Genomic DNA, 16,654 nt, shown 5'->3' with positions numbered 1-16,654 from the left:
AAGGGCCCCATATGTGTTTCCTTATTCAAAAGACATATACAGGTGACCTATGTGGGTCCCACTTTCGGCCCATATAAGGAGCCTATATGGGAATATTTGTGTTTGCCCATGTTGTACCCATATGGTTTGGCCAAAAGGGCCCCATATGTGTTTCCTTATTCAAAAGACATATACAGGTGACCTATGTGGGTCCCACTTTCGGCCCATGTAAGGAGCCTATTTGGGAATATTTGTGTTTGTCCATGTTGTAACCATATGGTTTGGCCAATAGGGTTCCATATGTGTTTCCTTATTCAAAACACATATACAGGTGACCTATGTGGGTCCCACTTTCAGCCCATATAAGGAGCCTATATGGGAATAATTGTGTTTGCCCATGTTGTACCCATATGGTTTGGCCAAAAGGGCCCCATATGTGTTTCCTTATTCAAAACACAGACATGTGACCTACGTGGGTCCCACTTTCGGCCCATATAAGGAGCCTATATGGGAATAATTGTGTTTGACCATGTTGGACACATATGGTTTGGCCAAAAGGGTCCCATATGTGTTTCCTTATTCAAAACACATATACAGGTGACCTATGTGGGTCCCACTTTGGACCCATATAAGGAATCTATATGGGGATAATTGTGTTTGCCCATGTTGTACCCATATGGTTTGGTTAAAAGGGTCCCATATGTGCTTCCTTATTCAAAACACATATACAGGTGACCTATGTGGGTCCCACTTTCAGCCCATATAAGGAGCCTGTATGGGAATAATTGTGTTTGCCCATGTTGTAACCATATGGTTTGGCCAAAAGTGTCCCATATGTGTTTCCTTATTCAAAAGACATATACAGGTGACCTATGTGGGTCCCACTTTTAGCCCATATAAGGAGCCTGTATGGGAATAATTGTGTTTGCCCATGTTGTAACCATATGGTTTGGCCAAAAGTGTCCCATATGTGTTTCCTTATTCAAAAGACATATACAGGTGACCTATGTGGGTCCCACTTTTAGCCCATATAAGGAGCCTGTATGGGGAATAATTGTGTTTGCCCATGTTGTAACCATATGGTTTGGCCAAAAGTGTCCCATATGTGTTTCCTTATTCAAAAGACATATACAGGTGACCTATGTGGGTCCCACTTTTGGCCCATATAAGGAGCCTATATGGGAATATTTGTGTTTGCCCATGATGTATCCATATGGTTTGTCCAATAGGGTCCCATGTGGGTTTCCTTATTCAAAACACATATACAGGTGACCTATGTGGGTCCCACTTTCAGCCCATATAAAAAGCCTATATGGGAATAATTGTGTTTGCCCATGTTGAACCCATATGGTTTGGCCAAAAGGGTCCCATATGTGTTTCCTTATTCAAAACACATATACAGGTGACCTATGTGGGTCCCACTTTGGACCCATATAAGGAACCTATATGGGAATAATTGTGTTTGACCATGTTGGACACATATGGTTTGGCCAAAAGGGTCCCATATGTGTTTCCTTATTCAAAACACATATACAGGTGACCTATGTGGGTCCCACTTTGGACCCATATAAGGAATCTATATGGGGATAATTGTGTTTGCCCATGTTGTACCCATATGGTTTGGTTAAAAGGGTCCCATATGTGCTTCCTTATTCAAAACACATATACAGGTGACCTATGTGGGTCCCACTTTCAGCCCATATAAGGAGCCTGTATGGGAATAATTGTGTTTGCCCATGTTGTAACCATATGGTTTGGCCAAAAGTGTCCCATATGTGTTTCCTTATTCAAAAGACATATACAGGTGACCTATGTGGGTCCCACTTTTAGCCCATATAAGGAGCCTGTATGGGAATAATTGTGTTTGCCCATGTTGTAACCATATGGTTTGGCCAAAAGTGTCCCATATGTGTTTCCTTATTCAAAAGACATATACAGGTGACCTATGTGGGTCCCACTTTTGGCCCATATAAGGAGCCTATATGGGAATATTTGTGTTTGCCCATGATGTATCCATATGGTTTGTCCAATAGGGTCCCATGTGGGTTTCCTTATTCAAAACACATATACAGGTGACCTATGTGGGTCCCACTTTCAGCCCATATAAAGAGCCTATATGGGAATAATTGTGTTTGCCCATGTTGAACCCATATGGTTTGGCCAAAAGGGTCCCATATGTGTTTCCTTATTCAAAACACATATGCAGGTGACCTATGTTGGTCCCACTTTGGGCCCATATAAGGAGCCTATATGGGGATAATTGTGTTTGCCCATGTTGTACCCATATGGTTTGGCCAAAAGGGTCCCATATGTGTTTCCTTATTCAAAACACATATACAGGTGACCTATGTGGGTCCCACTTTGGGCCCATATAAGGAGCCTATTTGGGAATAATTGTGTTTGCCCATGTTGTACCCATATGGTTCGGCCAAAAGGGTCCCATATGTGTTTCTTATTCAAATACATATACAGGTGACCTATGTGGGTCCCACTTCGGGCCCATATAAGGAGCCTATATGGGAATAATTGTGTTTGCCCATGTTGTACCCATATGGTTTGGCCAAAAGGGCCCCATATGAGTTTCCTTATTCAAAACACAGACATGTGACCTACGTGGGTCCCACTTTCGGCCCATATAAGGAGCCTATATGGGAATAATTGTGTTTGCCCATGTTGTACCCATATGGTTTGGCCAAAAGGGTCCCATATGTGTTTCCTTATTCAAAACACATATATAGGTGACCTATGTGGGTCCCACTTTGGACCCATATAAGGAACCTATATGGGAATAATTGTGTTTGCCCATGTTGGACCCATATGGTTTGGCCAAAAGGGTCCCATTTGTGTTTCCTTATTCAAATCACATATACTCATAACCTATGTGGGTCCCACTTTGGACCCATATAAGGAACCTATATGGGAATTATTGTGTTAGCCCATTTAAGACCCATATTGGTTGCCCAAGAGGGCCCCATATGTGTTTCCTATTATGAGCCCATGCCCTCATTTCCCATTAACATCCCAACTAGGACCCATATAGGGAGCCTATGTTTTTTAACCCATGTGGGGCCTACTACACTAACCCAAGTGAGTCCCATATAAGATGCCCATAATAGGACCATGCCCACTTGGTACCCATGTAGCCCAAGTAAAACCCATGTGGGGCCCACATATACATGTTGGCTGGGTCATGTCATCACTCTGTCATGTTCGCATGCTTAATCGCCAGCAAGAGCCTGTATCCCCGCCCGCCCCGACCAGGTACGGTAACCGTTAACGTTACTGTCGTTCACAATGTCCAACGAATCCGCTTTAGTTGAGAGCATCGGCAGAGCCGTCCTGGCGGCTATCCAAAATGTTTCAACAACGACAACAACCGCCTCCGGGCCACCACATGCCACCACATCGGTAAGTATGTTTTTCAAATCACGTAGCATTCGATTTTTTGTAAAGGTTAACTTAACTAAACTGGCAAAAGAGATTTGTTACTAGCAACAAATGAACTTTATGTGTAGCACATGTGTTTCTATAAAGCGTAAAACTCACACGTTTAACGTGAGTGATGCAGTAAACCATGGTTTTATTGTGGTAAAAGTGTAGTAACCATGTTTTTTTTGTGTGTATCGATTTCCACCAGCAAAATCATGGTTTTACTACACTAACATGGTTTAACTATGGTTTTGGAAAACCATGGTTGTCAAACCCATGGTTATTTTGTGGTTACTACGGTTTACCACAGTTACCATGTTTTTTGGTTTTAACCGTAGTAAAACCATGGTTAATTTTCGTAAGGGTAAGATTATGTGAAGATTTGCTGAGCAGCAAAGCATGATTCATTAGATAATTTAGCATTACAGCTAACGGAGGCTACTTCTCACCTTACAAATTACACTAAATTGTTGGTCAAATGGAAATCTGCCTCTGTCCTCTGTCAGACATCTCACCTTGGCTTAACTTACCTGTTGACCTTTACTCACAAGATAAAACCATTCTCTGCTTGGCTAGAGAGAGAGAAATGCTGATGGAGGACAGCGGCAGTCATAATGATAAAGACATTTAATTTAATGTGAATAAGGTACCAGAGTCAGAGTGCATACTGTAAAAAAGCATAAAATGTATCTCTCTTTGTTTCCGTTACCAACAGGGGTGCAAACTCCTCAGGGGTGAAAAAGGTGACAAAGATACAATTGCTAATTTTATATATATATATATATATATATATATATATATATATATATATATATATATATATATATATATATATATATATATATATATATATATATATATATAATTTGTATTTTCATTTTAATTTTAATAGTTTTATTAATTATTTATTCATTGTAAATCTTATTAATTTGAGCATTTACTAATACATTTTTTAAAATCAAATTTGAAACTGTTAACCACAAACTAACATCAATTACTGTAATGACATAAACAAGAATTAATAAATGCTTACAATATATTGTTCATCGTTTGATCATAATGCATTTACTAATGTGAACAAATACAAAGCGTTTAGTGTTACAGAAACTTATTTAAAAAAGAAACTAAGTATTTCCTATTATTCAGTAAACCTATACATAAACAAACAATTCAGGGTTTGTTCTGTTCACAGTAGGGCTGTCGCGGTAACCGCATGACCGCGCTACTGAAAAGCCCAACCGCATGGAAAAAAGCAACCGCAACAACCGCGCCTTTCACGTTAAATTAATGAAACTATATGCCGCCTTGTTTTTCACGACATACTGTACATGTATAAAAAAGGCCAAATAGATTGTCAAGAGTTAAGAGAGTAGGCCAATTTGTTTTTCGTAAATTTCAATAAAAAATGTAATACTTCATATTTCGTTAAATCATACAGTGAATGTGTGAAAAAGTAAAACTGAGATGACAGAATATCTGTGGTGTCGTCTGCCTCTAGATGCAGTTTTAAAGATTAAAATTACTGATAAATATAACTGATAAACACAAATGACGCCAAAATATAACTGGTTGCTTACCAGCATTAAAACCTCATAAGCGTCCGCTCCGTGGATGCAGCCAATATAACGCTGCGGTTGCTTTTGTGAACTTAATGCACACTTGACTTTCACCTAGACATTTAGATATGCAAGTTTTTCATCAACAGTATCTGCGTGAAAGATTTTAAACATTGATGATTATCTGCCGACTCGACTGTTTCATCCCAGCATCCTCTATACACGGAGAGTCTGCTTTATTAACGGCTTTTCCTTCGGTCCGCGTGAACTAAACGTTTCCGCTTTTTACTTTTTTACTCGCATATATTTCTACATATTTTCGACAAAGGAAGACACAAGATATAATGTAAGTTATTATAGATAGCATTTAAGCTTGTTCTGAAATGATGACAAATCTGTGTGACTAAAAATGACCTCTCCAGCTTAATTTAGCCAAAATAATGATACATTACATTCGTTTTCATACTTTATATATACACGTTAATTTATCTACTACTGTATTATTAAAAATACCCTAAATTATTATGCACTGCCTTCTGTATTGCATTCGTTTTGTACATTTACAGGTGCACAAATACTGGCTAATTTTAACTTCTTTAAGTTATTAACGATGCTCTGTTAATTTGCGCTTAACAAACCTAAATGATGTTCTTTAATTTATTTTTGTTTTCTCAAAAATATATTTAGCTGTAGTATAGCTTGTGTTAATCTTTTTTTCATAAGGGGAAATACATGTAGCCTACCCTTCTTCTATTAGTTGACCTCAATGTTCTGGATTTTAAAAAATAATTTTCTTTTAGTAAATGAAGGTGGTAACCGCGACAGTTCACAGTCATAGCTATATTATGAATATGAACCCTGAACGAGCAACTCGAATTCAATTCCTATACAATTCAATATACAAATATTACAGGTATTAAAGGTAGAAAAGGGATTTAGTTAAGAGCAGTGATAGATTTCTTTCAATGCCGTTTTATTAATACAAGTGACAGGAGCAAAATTAGGTAACTTCCCCTTTAAGACCAAAGTCCGGATCTAAATAGTCGTGTTTATAAGGACACTTGCAAAGACGGGAATTTTGACGTATGTGTGTAACTTATTTGATGCTAATACAGCGGCAAAATACTCACAAGCTCAATGAGAGGCGGATGCGCGACTTGCACGCTCCTTTCAAACTGAAACAGCTAACGCGCGCATATAGCACTGTTGTTTTTGTTTCAACGGCTTAAATCACATGTTTTAAAACTGCGGTGCTTAAATACCTGTACAAATGTTAAGTTTTGGTGACCACGCGAACAGCAATGTGATGTGGGCGCGTAACCTTGATTAGAAAATACTACGAGTTAAGTGTGTGCGCTCATTCTGCACAGACTGTTTAATCTTCGGGAGCAAATAAGGTTTCTATAAATTGTAAAACATAACCCGGCAAACTGGCTAGTGATTTGACATCATTACCACAATATCTGGAAATTTTTTTCATATTTTCATTCATTGCGACCCTGTCGTAGACCCCCCTCACCCCTCGTTTTCAAAAACTCATCGGATCTAGACGAATCACAAGGATGACCTATTTTGGATTAAAAACGGCGAATTTCGCCGAAAGGTGACAAGTTTGCACCCCTGTACCAATCTCAACCATGACCTTTGATTGCTGAGCATGTAAACATTAAAAACACATGAAGTATAATGTTGCTAATATTTTGCTAATGTCTCTTCAGGTTCCCACCACTTACAATTACACACCGGGGCCAGCCACACCCACCACCTCCACTGGGACATCATACCGCTCGGTATACTTGCATAATCATGTAACCTAGCTGGCTGTTTGTTGTTGTTTTTTTATTTATTTGTGTGGTGTAATGTTTCAGGATTAGTTCCAATCATGATGGCCTATTTTACACAACACCAGTGTTTTGATTTAATAAATTGCTTATTGACAAAAAAAGTTTAATGAACCACCATCAGTTAGTTGGTTTGCATCTACAGTTTGCATTCACAATTAACGAAAACGAATTGCTCTCTTGTAATGCACAAGTGTCTCTGTTTTCATTGATTTCAGGTTCCCTTTCCATCAGTTCATCAAAGGACTGCTACACACTCACGTTTTGTCAGAAAAAACAAAGCCTGCAAACACTATACAAAAGATGTTGTGTGCTTGCCTTTTTCGTCAGCATCAACATTCCGCATTCCAAGGGGAGACTCAAGAGCAAATTTAGCACGCGATGGCCTTATTGGGAAGATCTCCTTTACATCTGACTGGTCTGAAGCACAACTTAAAGAAGAAATGACCGCCATTTTCAGAAGAACGTTTGCATTGTCTATGGGCCAGTCTTTCCCATTCGAGTATTTGAGTACAGTCAAGGGATGCAAAAGACTAATGAAACCAAATGTCTCAAGCAGTTTTCTGTGGGGTGGAAAAGAAGTTGCCTCGATTAGTTCAGCCACTTGTCTCTATATAATGGCATCAATAAGCAAACCTGTACAGGTAAACAGTTTACATGACAGTACAGGGTTTCAGTTATGGGCAGCATTTCAATGTGTTAGAAGTAAAAATATTTATGTTGCTTATTTTGCTTCTTTACATAAATAACATCAATTTTTTTTGTTATCTCAGTGTTAAATACTTAACTACCACTTGCTTGATGTATTATTTATCACTTTTTTTTCTCCAGGAGGAACCTGAGGAACTCTCCGATAGTGACTTTGAAAGTCCTGTGGGCTCGAGAAAGAGAGGTGGGTTTGAGAATATGAAATGTTGTTTCGCAACAGGTTGTAGTCACAGTCAACAGTTATTTTTTTCACAGCAATGCAATGGGTTTATCATTCATTTATAACATTTTTTATCTGTTCTAATTCTGCTCATTCCAAATTCAGATATGGGTAATTAATTAAAAATGTTAAGTACTTTGCTTCCAGTTTCTTGTGTGTGTGTGTGTATGTATGTATGTATGTATATGTATGTGTATATGTGTGTGTGTGAGTGTGTGTGTGTGTGTGTGTGTGTGTGTGTATTCCCTTCTTTTGTCCATAACATGTCATTTAGTTCATGCAGTGTCACCTTCCACAAGTGAAAGTGAGCTCAACAGTCAAGGCAGTGAAAATGAGAGACTGCAAGAAAGTCCATCACATCAAAGAAGTAGGTTAAAGCGTTTATATTATATTTTCTATAGGCTGTATGATAACTCTGTTCAAACCCCGGTCCAGCCCTGGTCCTTTCTGTGTTGAGTTTGCATGTTCTCCTGTGTTTGTGTGGGTTTACTGCACCATCAAAAACGCGCACATTTAGATTAATTATCCAGTCAGTGCCCTTGACCGAGGCACTGGCTAAGAATCTGGAGTTGGTTCACGGGCGCTGTGCTATGGTTGCCCCTGCTCCTGGGATGGGTTAAATGCAGAGGACAAGTTTCACTGTACTACATTGTTTGTGTGATTAATAGGGGTGTGACGAGACACTTAATCCACGAGACGAGACACGAGATTGGGTTCACAAGAACAATCTATCATATCTCTAAAATGTATTTAGTGTGGGGAACTGTTTTTGTTTTGACACTGTAAAATATAGAAGCTATCCACACCTCAACAGTTAGTGACTATTCAATGATTTTAGTAAATGGGTGTGTTCAGGTGAAGAGGGCAGTCATTTTAATGTTAGATTTTTGTGGCAGGGCCCTTTAGTGTACTGTAATTGAACTGTGTGCCAACCAACCCTTGGCCCAACCAGCCCTGCTCTCTCTGAATTTGATATTTTTTGGTAATCAAAAAAGACCCAAGTGAACAATAGCCTTTAAAATTACATAATAATGAAGATGCAATAATAATTTGGTTCAAATGAAGTATCAAAACCAAGTTACATTAAACAACATTATATTTGTAGCCTATGTAATAAACCTGCATTATGTATTATAACAAATGCCTGCAGGTGGCAATACTCGTCTCGCGGATGCTATCTTCACTTTCACTTTAGATGGAAAACATTCATTTTTAGCCAAACAATGTTTAAATCCATTTGAATCTTTAATATTTGTCCAATTCTTTACAATAGAAATGATACAGCCACTGTCCTTCTTGAGCAAGAACATGCAGACATTCATGTGAACTCTGTGTGAGGGTTTAATCTGCTGAGACACTTCTGACACTGATGAACAGAAAAACACACCTCAGATTTTATACCAGTTCCCAAACGAACATTATTGGAAACCTAAATAAAAAAGCACATGCAGTAAAAGAAAGAATATAATGCATGCACTGTAAAAGGTTCAAACTAGTGATGGTCAACCCGGATCTTTTTAAGGATTCGGGTTATTCTGAGTCACTCACTAATATGATCCGGGTTGTGCGAGTCACTTGAGTCACTTGAATCACTTGGTCAGAATCTCCTAGTTCCAATCGCTAATACTAATGCAACTCAGATCACGCATGCAGCTACGAGTCTACGACTCCTCTGCTGGCAAAAAAGGGCTCATGTGACCTGAGGAACTTGTAAAAAAACATGCATGTCCGTGGTAACATTATCAATAACATAATTGTAAAAGTTCGGTGTGTGTGTTTAGTTTTATTTCATAACGACAAATATATCAACACCACGTTTAAAAGATATGAGGCTTTGTTGAATTGGGACGTGGGAGGAACGTGTCCTGTTTCAGATTGACTTACAAGATCCACGATAGGCTTCGGTCAATGCAGTCACACAGTCACTCATCCGCGCAAGAACATGATCTTGTGAGTGAGTCCCAGACAGAGCGGCTCGCCCACTCCTGCACGGGTCCTGTGAGTGAACCACTCACGTCACTCTGAGTGACTCAGTCAACAAGAGGAGCCGTGTACGTCCGTCGGTGGCGGATCTTTATAGCAGCACTGCTGCAACAGTCCTCGTATTTAAAATTTTTAAACATTTGCAGCTTCTACCCAAAACATTGTGCCAGTCAAATATTGCAACAGATTAGTCTACATGAGTCAGTGGGTTAATAACACGAGCAAGGCTCGTTATTTCCTATACCAGGATTCAAGCTCTATGAGTTGAGTCACTCTTTGTGTGAATCCCCGAGCCGCCGACCAACTCAGTGTCGCGCGCACGCATCCCTTTGTACTCGGACTCGGAGCTGCAGAAAATTACGAGTGAGCTTTTGGCGGACATTTGGTGATGTAAATTAACTCGTTCGTGCAAGTTATAGAACATATGGCAGCTTATGTAGAGTTATGTGTTGTAATTCTGTTGTAAACATTTGAAGAGCTGTGTGTTTGATCCAATTTCTCATTTTTAAAGCAAAATCTGAGAGGATTCAACTGACTCGAGTTAATGGTCCCTAAGGACTCATGGTTCTCGAGTCATTTTAGGGATCGGGTTAAATGATCCGAGTTTCGAGTGACTCGCTCATCACTAGTTCAAACAGAAAGCTGCATCTTCCAGAGGTCGCATATGCAGGCTACATACATCATCAAGGTTTATTTCAGTTAACTGAGCATTACATTTGCAAGTCATATGCATATTACAACAATTTGCAATTAACTTAATAATTAGTAAACTTTATAATTGTTAATAGTCTCTAATAAGACTCTCATGCGACCTCAGAAGGATACAGTCTTTTATTTGAGAAACGGCAGCATTTCACCTCCACGTCGCACCAGATCTCGTCACACACCTAGTGATTAATAAGTATACCATCGCTGCCCAATGAAACTCACGTATGTCCAAAACGGTTACTTTTCAGGAAGTAAAAAAACACCGTATATCAAAAGCAGTTGAATGTAGCGTTGTCATACTTGGTACGGCATCTTTAAATGTAACCATATTCTTGCCAGTGTAAAGATATAATCCACATTTGACCAAAATTGAGTTTAAATGGACATACATGTATATTTTACAGTAACTGTGATCTATACGCGTTCTTCCGATCATTAATTAGAATGGCCAAGTCGCATTTCGTATTGACAGATGAATACGCTCAGTTTATTAAATAGCCTACGTCTTAATATTAAATAAACTAAGCGTATTTAACTAAGTATAAATTTATTAAATGTCTCTTGCAAACTATGAAGGGACAATAAATCAATACACTGACATGGTAATGCTAGACAGCTGGGGCGTCAGTTTGTGTAGAAAAGTTGTGGGGACAAAAGATCTGATAAAAACATTACTGCAGGACGGGAAAAATATTGAATAACGGCGCATCAAAAATGGGCATAGCGTAGGCCAGTCAACACCAAGAAAATACTCAGCATAAAACCTTCAACAATGTCGACATGTAACAGTCCCTGCAACACCAGCTCAACCGAACAGTGCAGCACCATACCGTAGAAAACAGCAGCGCTTTTAGTCAATGATTACAATGAATTTCATTACATATGTACAAGAAAACACACCATAAGCATACAACACAATATATGTGACACTAGACCACAAAACCAGTCTTAAGCATCGCTTGATTTTTCAGAACATTTTAACTTGATAACCTGCGCGAGGACGTGGATGTACTGAAGAGCTATTTATTTACATAATTTAAATTACTGTTAGTTTAAATGTACTTACATTAAACAACTATACATCATTAAAAAGTGTTTTGACTTAAGATTTAGTTTTTGACCTTTATTTTAATCTGAAAATCCTAGTGACAGTAATTTCTTCATTTTTGTCAGGAGTTATGAAAATGAAAAACGGTACATACCTTTAATTTGAAATATAACCCTCAGCCGCAGTCATTGATAAAAACACTCCTCCGTGATCGTCATGAAAGCACTCGATAAAACAACATCCATCTGGGCTTTTAATTCAAAGTATGCATATTTGGAGAAATATTACTTCAATTGTATATGTTTACTTCAAATTTCTGCAGGGTGGGTAATATTTCACCCATTTTTATTTCAAACATGGCGATATGAGCAAGTTTGAGTCTGCAGTCATTCACACTCAGTTTATTTTATTCATACGTGAAGCCGGAGGGCGCTAAAGTCTCAATATGAAAACTTTCATAGAAAGAATAAGACGTCAGAGCTCAGCAGCAGCTGTCAGTCAGACTTGAACTTGAACAGTGACCTGCAACGAGCGATCGCTGTTTTTATAATAACATGCAAATAAAGATGTTTTGATGTTTTAAAACCATGGAGACAATAAACACGATTAAGATTATATATGGTTTGTCTGTATTTTTAACGCTATGTCTGTTATTTTCATAACAGTACTGTATATTATAATGCTATGCTAAGCTAACAGCATAAATAACATAATTTTTTTTTTCGGTCTTATTTTATGATCCAAAGCCACATCAGATCACGCATGATTGTTTAAGCACTCGACTTTTGATGTTATAATCTGAGTTTTATTATAAATGCTTTTATTTGTAGTGTTTTGATGGTATGCTAAGCTAACGTACTAGCTGTTCTGTAAACATCTGCTGTCTGGAGATATGAGATATATGTTTCTAGGAATAATTTTGACTGGTAAAGCTTCTTTAAGGTAAGTTTCTGTTTGTAAGAAAGGACTTTAATAAAAAGAAAGTGAATTGAGACAAAAGGAGGAAATAAAACACTAAATAGAAATTATGAGCAATTATTAATAATAATAATAATAATAAAATAAACATTTAGACAGCCATATCCAGGATTAAAAGTTGCTAATGCCTCATCCGGATGCTTATTTAATGAGTCTGTTTAAAACACGGAGCAATAGGACAATAAACTGAAAGGATGTTGTGAGATATAAATAAACAAACATTAGCTTAGCATTTTTGCTGTTTTCTCTAAATAAATTTACATGACATGGGTCTAAAAAACATTTCATAAAATACAGAGTTTTAGAGGTATCATCTTCAGATTTAAAACAGAACATGGTCAGACCTGTGGCTTTATCTGCAGAGCATTTCTAGATTTCTCCAAGGCCAATTTCATTTAGATTTTCATAACAATATTTCATACATGTTTGGTGGAGTTTATAAAAAAGTATAATTTAAGCTCTCTATAACAACTTTTTTCATTATGACAGTAACTAATGTTCACCTCTTAATAAACTTCCAAGTGTCTGCTTTCAAATGAGACCAAACTTATACTTTTAGTGCAAAGACTTCATAAACTGTATCTATTTTAGTTTGTCTATGACAGTTTTTGTGGGGGGGTTTGGAAAATGGAATGAGGGCTAACAGGTTTAACCAAATGCTTTCAAAAAGCGGTGGGATGTCCCCAGCGTAAATAACACTATGCTAGACAGATACTTTGTTTGCACAGTCCTACCGTAATTAAGTCACTCCTAGATGTTCGCCTGGCGTCCGGGGGAAACGTTTACCTCGATGAAGGAAAGTCATTGTCATGTTTATTCGGCTATATCCAGTGCTGAGCTTCGATGAAACTTTACGAGACCGGCAAGATGCTTCACAGGCAGAAGATATGCGGCGTGATTGACAGCTTTGACACCAAATGGATATACGTGAAAATCAGATGACATGATTTCACAACTTTTCATTGGCCATTTAGGTATGTGACGCATACTGTATACGGAAATGAACCTGGACATTCAATCTGTCGAAAAATCTAAAAATCGTCAAAATGGACATATGCGAGTTTCATCGGACAGCGACGATACCCTTGACCTTGACAACTCAGTAATTACTGCTTTTTACTGCAAAAGTTAAGTTCACACGTTTTTAGGATTGAAGCCCTGATTTTCAGCTTAGCTGAGAGCAATTAACGAACTTTAACAAACAGTAATGTAATGTGTGATTCCAGTCTTCCGGCTTGTGTTCAATCCAAACAGTTGTATAAAAAGTATATATTTTTTTATTTATTTTATAAAATGAACGATCGTTTCGCTAGATTAGCCCCTCATCCTCAACTTGGATTGTGCAGATTGAAGTTAAAGCACTTCAAAGACTTTTGAAACTGCATTGATTTGGACTTGAAAAACTATGGTAACCATTTGAGCCCATTCTGTGAAGAAAAATCCAGAAACGTTTTCCTCAAAAAAACTTAATTTCTCTTCCACTGAGAAAAGAAAGACATGGATATCTTGGATGGCATTGTGGTGTGTGAATTATTAGGAATTTTTCATTTTGAGGTGAACTAATCCTTTAAGACTTTGAAAGTCGTGTAGTGTGACCAAAGCTTAACAAAAGCCAACCTGACAGAATTTAGGCATCAGTTCTTTTATTTAATTTTTATGGTCAGCCTCAAATGGATCACTGTAAGCAACCTGTATACTGTAGTTGGATTGGATGTCTTAATTCTTTTAGGCTGCCTTTTCAATTTCTTTTAAAGGAAAAACAATTAAAAATGGAATTATGGTTAAGTTGGATAAAATGAGATTAACATCATTACAAAAATATTTCCTTTTAACCTCCTTTTCTTTATGCAGTGCTGAGTACAGTGCCTTCATCACAGAGGGAAAGTGGGGCCAGAAGGCAGGAGACAGAGAGCAGCACTCAAGAAACTGAAAGTCAGGGCCAGGCAGAGGACCTGAGACAAGTGTTTCCTTATAATGTGGCAGACTTTGTGTAATATATTGTTTAGGCTTCATAGAAATACAGCAGTGTAGATGTTGGTCCGTTTACATTATGAACCATTATGATAAAAGTCTTGCTCTCTCTATCTCTCTTTCGCTCTCTATCTCTTTTTCGCTCTCTCTCTTTCGCTCACTCTTGCTCTCTTTCTTCGCTCTCTCTCTCTATCTCTCGCTCTGTCTATCTCTCGCTTTCTCTCTATCTCTCCCTCTCTCTATTTCTCTCTCTCTTTCTCTCTGCTGAATTTTCTGCTGTCCCTGCTGTCCATTTGCAGCCCTGTTTTTCTGGAGGAAGATGAGGCTCTTGAAGAGGCTATTCAGCGTAGTCTACTAGAAGAGTTTGATGGACCTGCTGTTAATACTTTAAAGTAAGCATTACAAGTAATTTTTTATTACAATAAATATCTTGTTTACACCAGTGTAAACATTGCAAACAACATTGAACAGTTATGTCATTGTGCACTGAAGGTGATAGTGGAGTAAATGCACAGATAGTCAAAGGTCTATTTATCTTTGTCATTTTTAATATAGGTCATCTGAAATGCTGAGCAAAGAAGAAATTGCAGGTCTTCTACAAGCTCATAGTGAGAGAGTTATTACATCGGGAACAAGACAGATCTATTTCAGCCGAGCCAATGTTTGGACCACAGCCTTACGTGTGTTTAAGAGACCCAGTTTTGCAGAAAGCTGTGACAAGCTCTATGTCACATTTACAAGCGATGAACATGATGCTGTGGAAGATGCTGCTGACCTTGGGGGTCCCAGACGAGAGTTTTTCCGCTTACTGGTGAAGGCTATCTTCCAGGACAGTGGAGCTTTTGAAGGTTTTTTATTAAAAAAAAAAAATATATATATATATACTGTCTTCAAAAAAGCCGTTACTTTTATTTTGGTGGAATGCATTATCAAAATAATTTTGATTTCATATTACCAAACAAATAACTAAAAATGCAAACTTTTCTTGTCATAGGTAACTATTAAGGGAAAAGCACAGTCTACATAGAACTTCTGTAAATGTTGTTGGTTAAATGCAGTAATTTGAAAAAATAACATTTAATCTGTAATATTTTGATCAAGTAATATTTGATCAAGTAATATTTTACTTGTTATAGAAAACACGTTTTTACCGAAATTAGTCAAAATGAATTTATTGCATTTTGGAACCAAACTCATTTGTAATTCAGTATATTATACAACCAGACAAATCCAGGAAACGTACAAATTTATTTTATTTCTTACAACCCATGAAGCTGTGCCTATCTAATGTTTATGTACCACAAACAAGAATAGAGATGTTATCTGATTGCTTTTCAGAATAAAATTTTCACCAAAATACCTATACAGTAATCTATTAGTCACTCATTCATTTATTGAGTCAGGCTTTCTTAAAGGGATAGTTACCCCAAAAATGAAAATTCTGTCAACATTTAAAATGGAAAAATTATATAAAAATGGAAGTAAATGGGGTCCACGAACAGTTTGGTTACAAACATTTATCAAAATATCTTGCTCTGTGTTCATTAGACCAAAGAAATTTATATAGGTCTGTAACAACATGAGAATGAGTATATGATGACAGAATTTTCGTTTTTGGGTTAACTATCCCTTTAAACCTGAGTATTTTACTGTCTCAAGTCAACAATTGTTTCCCTTTGCTTTTAGATAAAGAGCTGAGAGACACATATGGGGACAGGACTCTAACCAGCAGTGAGGAGGCATTCCTGAAGACTTTGAGACCTGGTCACATCCTGGCATTTGCTACAGGGAGCAGCAAATTCCCAGCCATTGGCTTTCATCCATCTCCTAAATTAATGTTTATTCATGATGAAAAAAAAACATCTTCCCATTGCGCACACTTGTGCAAATGAGCTTCACCTTTTTGTAAACACAAAAACAATGGCTGATGATGATGAATTTAACTACTGCTTCCTAGTAGCACTAATGAATGGATCTTTATTCAGCACCAGAGGCGATTCTAGGGTTAGAGCTTTAGGGGTGCTGAGCACCCAATGAGCTCCGCTGCCACCACCCGCTCTTTTTTCCTACAGAAACCAATAATATGTATATTGTAAAATAGCTTTCATTTTAACATTGGTTCAACTAACTCCAAAATAAAGATTTTTTGGAGACCTTTCAGGCATGAAAATGGGTCAGGGGTGAAAAAGATGAGAAGAATATTACCCCTAGGGTCCGGGAGCATGCTCCCCCT

The 16,654-nt window shown here is 37.7% G+C and overlaps 1 protein-coding gene across 1 annotated transcript; it reads left to right on the top strand.

Moving 5' to 3' along the window:
• Nucleotides 1-3,173: 3,173 nt before the first annotated feature.
• On the top strand, nucleotides 3,174-16,313 carry LOC129428168 (uncharacterized). The gene is made up of 9 exons (XM_073858822.1): nucleotides 3,174-3,387; nucleotides 6,683-6,754; nucleotides 7,024-7,449; nucleotides 7,637-7,697; nucleotides 8,008-8,100; nucleotides 14,302-14,440; nucleotides 14,721-14,813; nucleotides 14,977-15,269; nucleotides 16,108-16,313. The coding sequence occupies exons 1-9, from the start codon at nucleotides 3,274-3,276 to the stop codon at nucleotides 16,311-16,313; spliced, it is 1,497 nt and encodes a 498-aa protein (XP_073714923.1). The 5' UTR covers nucleotides 3,174-3,273.
• The last annotated feature ends 341 nt before the right edge of the window (nucleotides 16,314-16,654 follow it).

This window comes from Misgurnus anguillicaudatus, chromosome 21 (assembly GCF_027580225.2).
Source record: "Misgurnus anguillicaudatus chromosome 21, ASM2758022v2, whole genome shotgun sequence".
In the NCBI taxonomy this organism is placed as follows: Eukaryota; Metazoa; Chordata; class Actinopteri; order Cypriniformes; family Cobitidae; genus Misgurnus; species Misgurnus anguillicaudatus.
Note: the sequence above shows the minus strand (reverse complement) of the source record. Positions and strands in the feature narration are given on the sequence as shown.

Excerpts from the sequence above, each read along its gene's own strand:
- LOC129428168 (XM_073858822.1), top strand. The coding sequence starts at position 3,274 with ATGTCCAACGAATCCGCTTTAGTTGAGAGCATCGGCAGAGCCGTCCTG. Across the intron at positions 8,101-14,301 it reads AAGTCCATCACATCAAAGAA|TGCTGAGTACAGTGCCTTCA; the intron begins GTAGGTTAAAGC and ends TTCTTTATGCAG. Across the intron at positions 14,441-14,720 it reads TATAATGTGGCAGACTTTGT|CCCTGTTTTTCTGGAGGAAG; the intron begins GTAATATATTGT and ends GTCCATTTGCAG.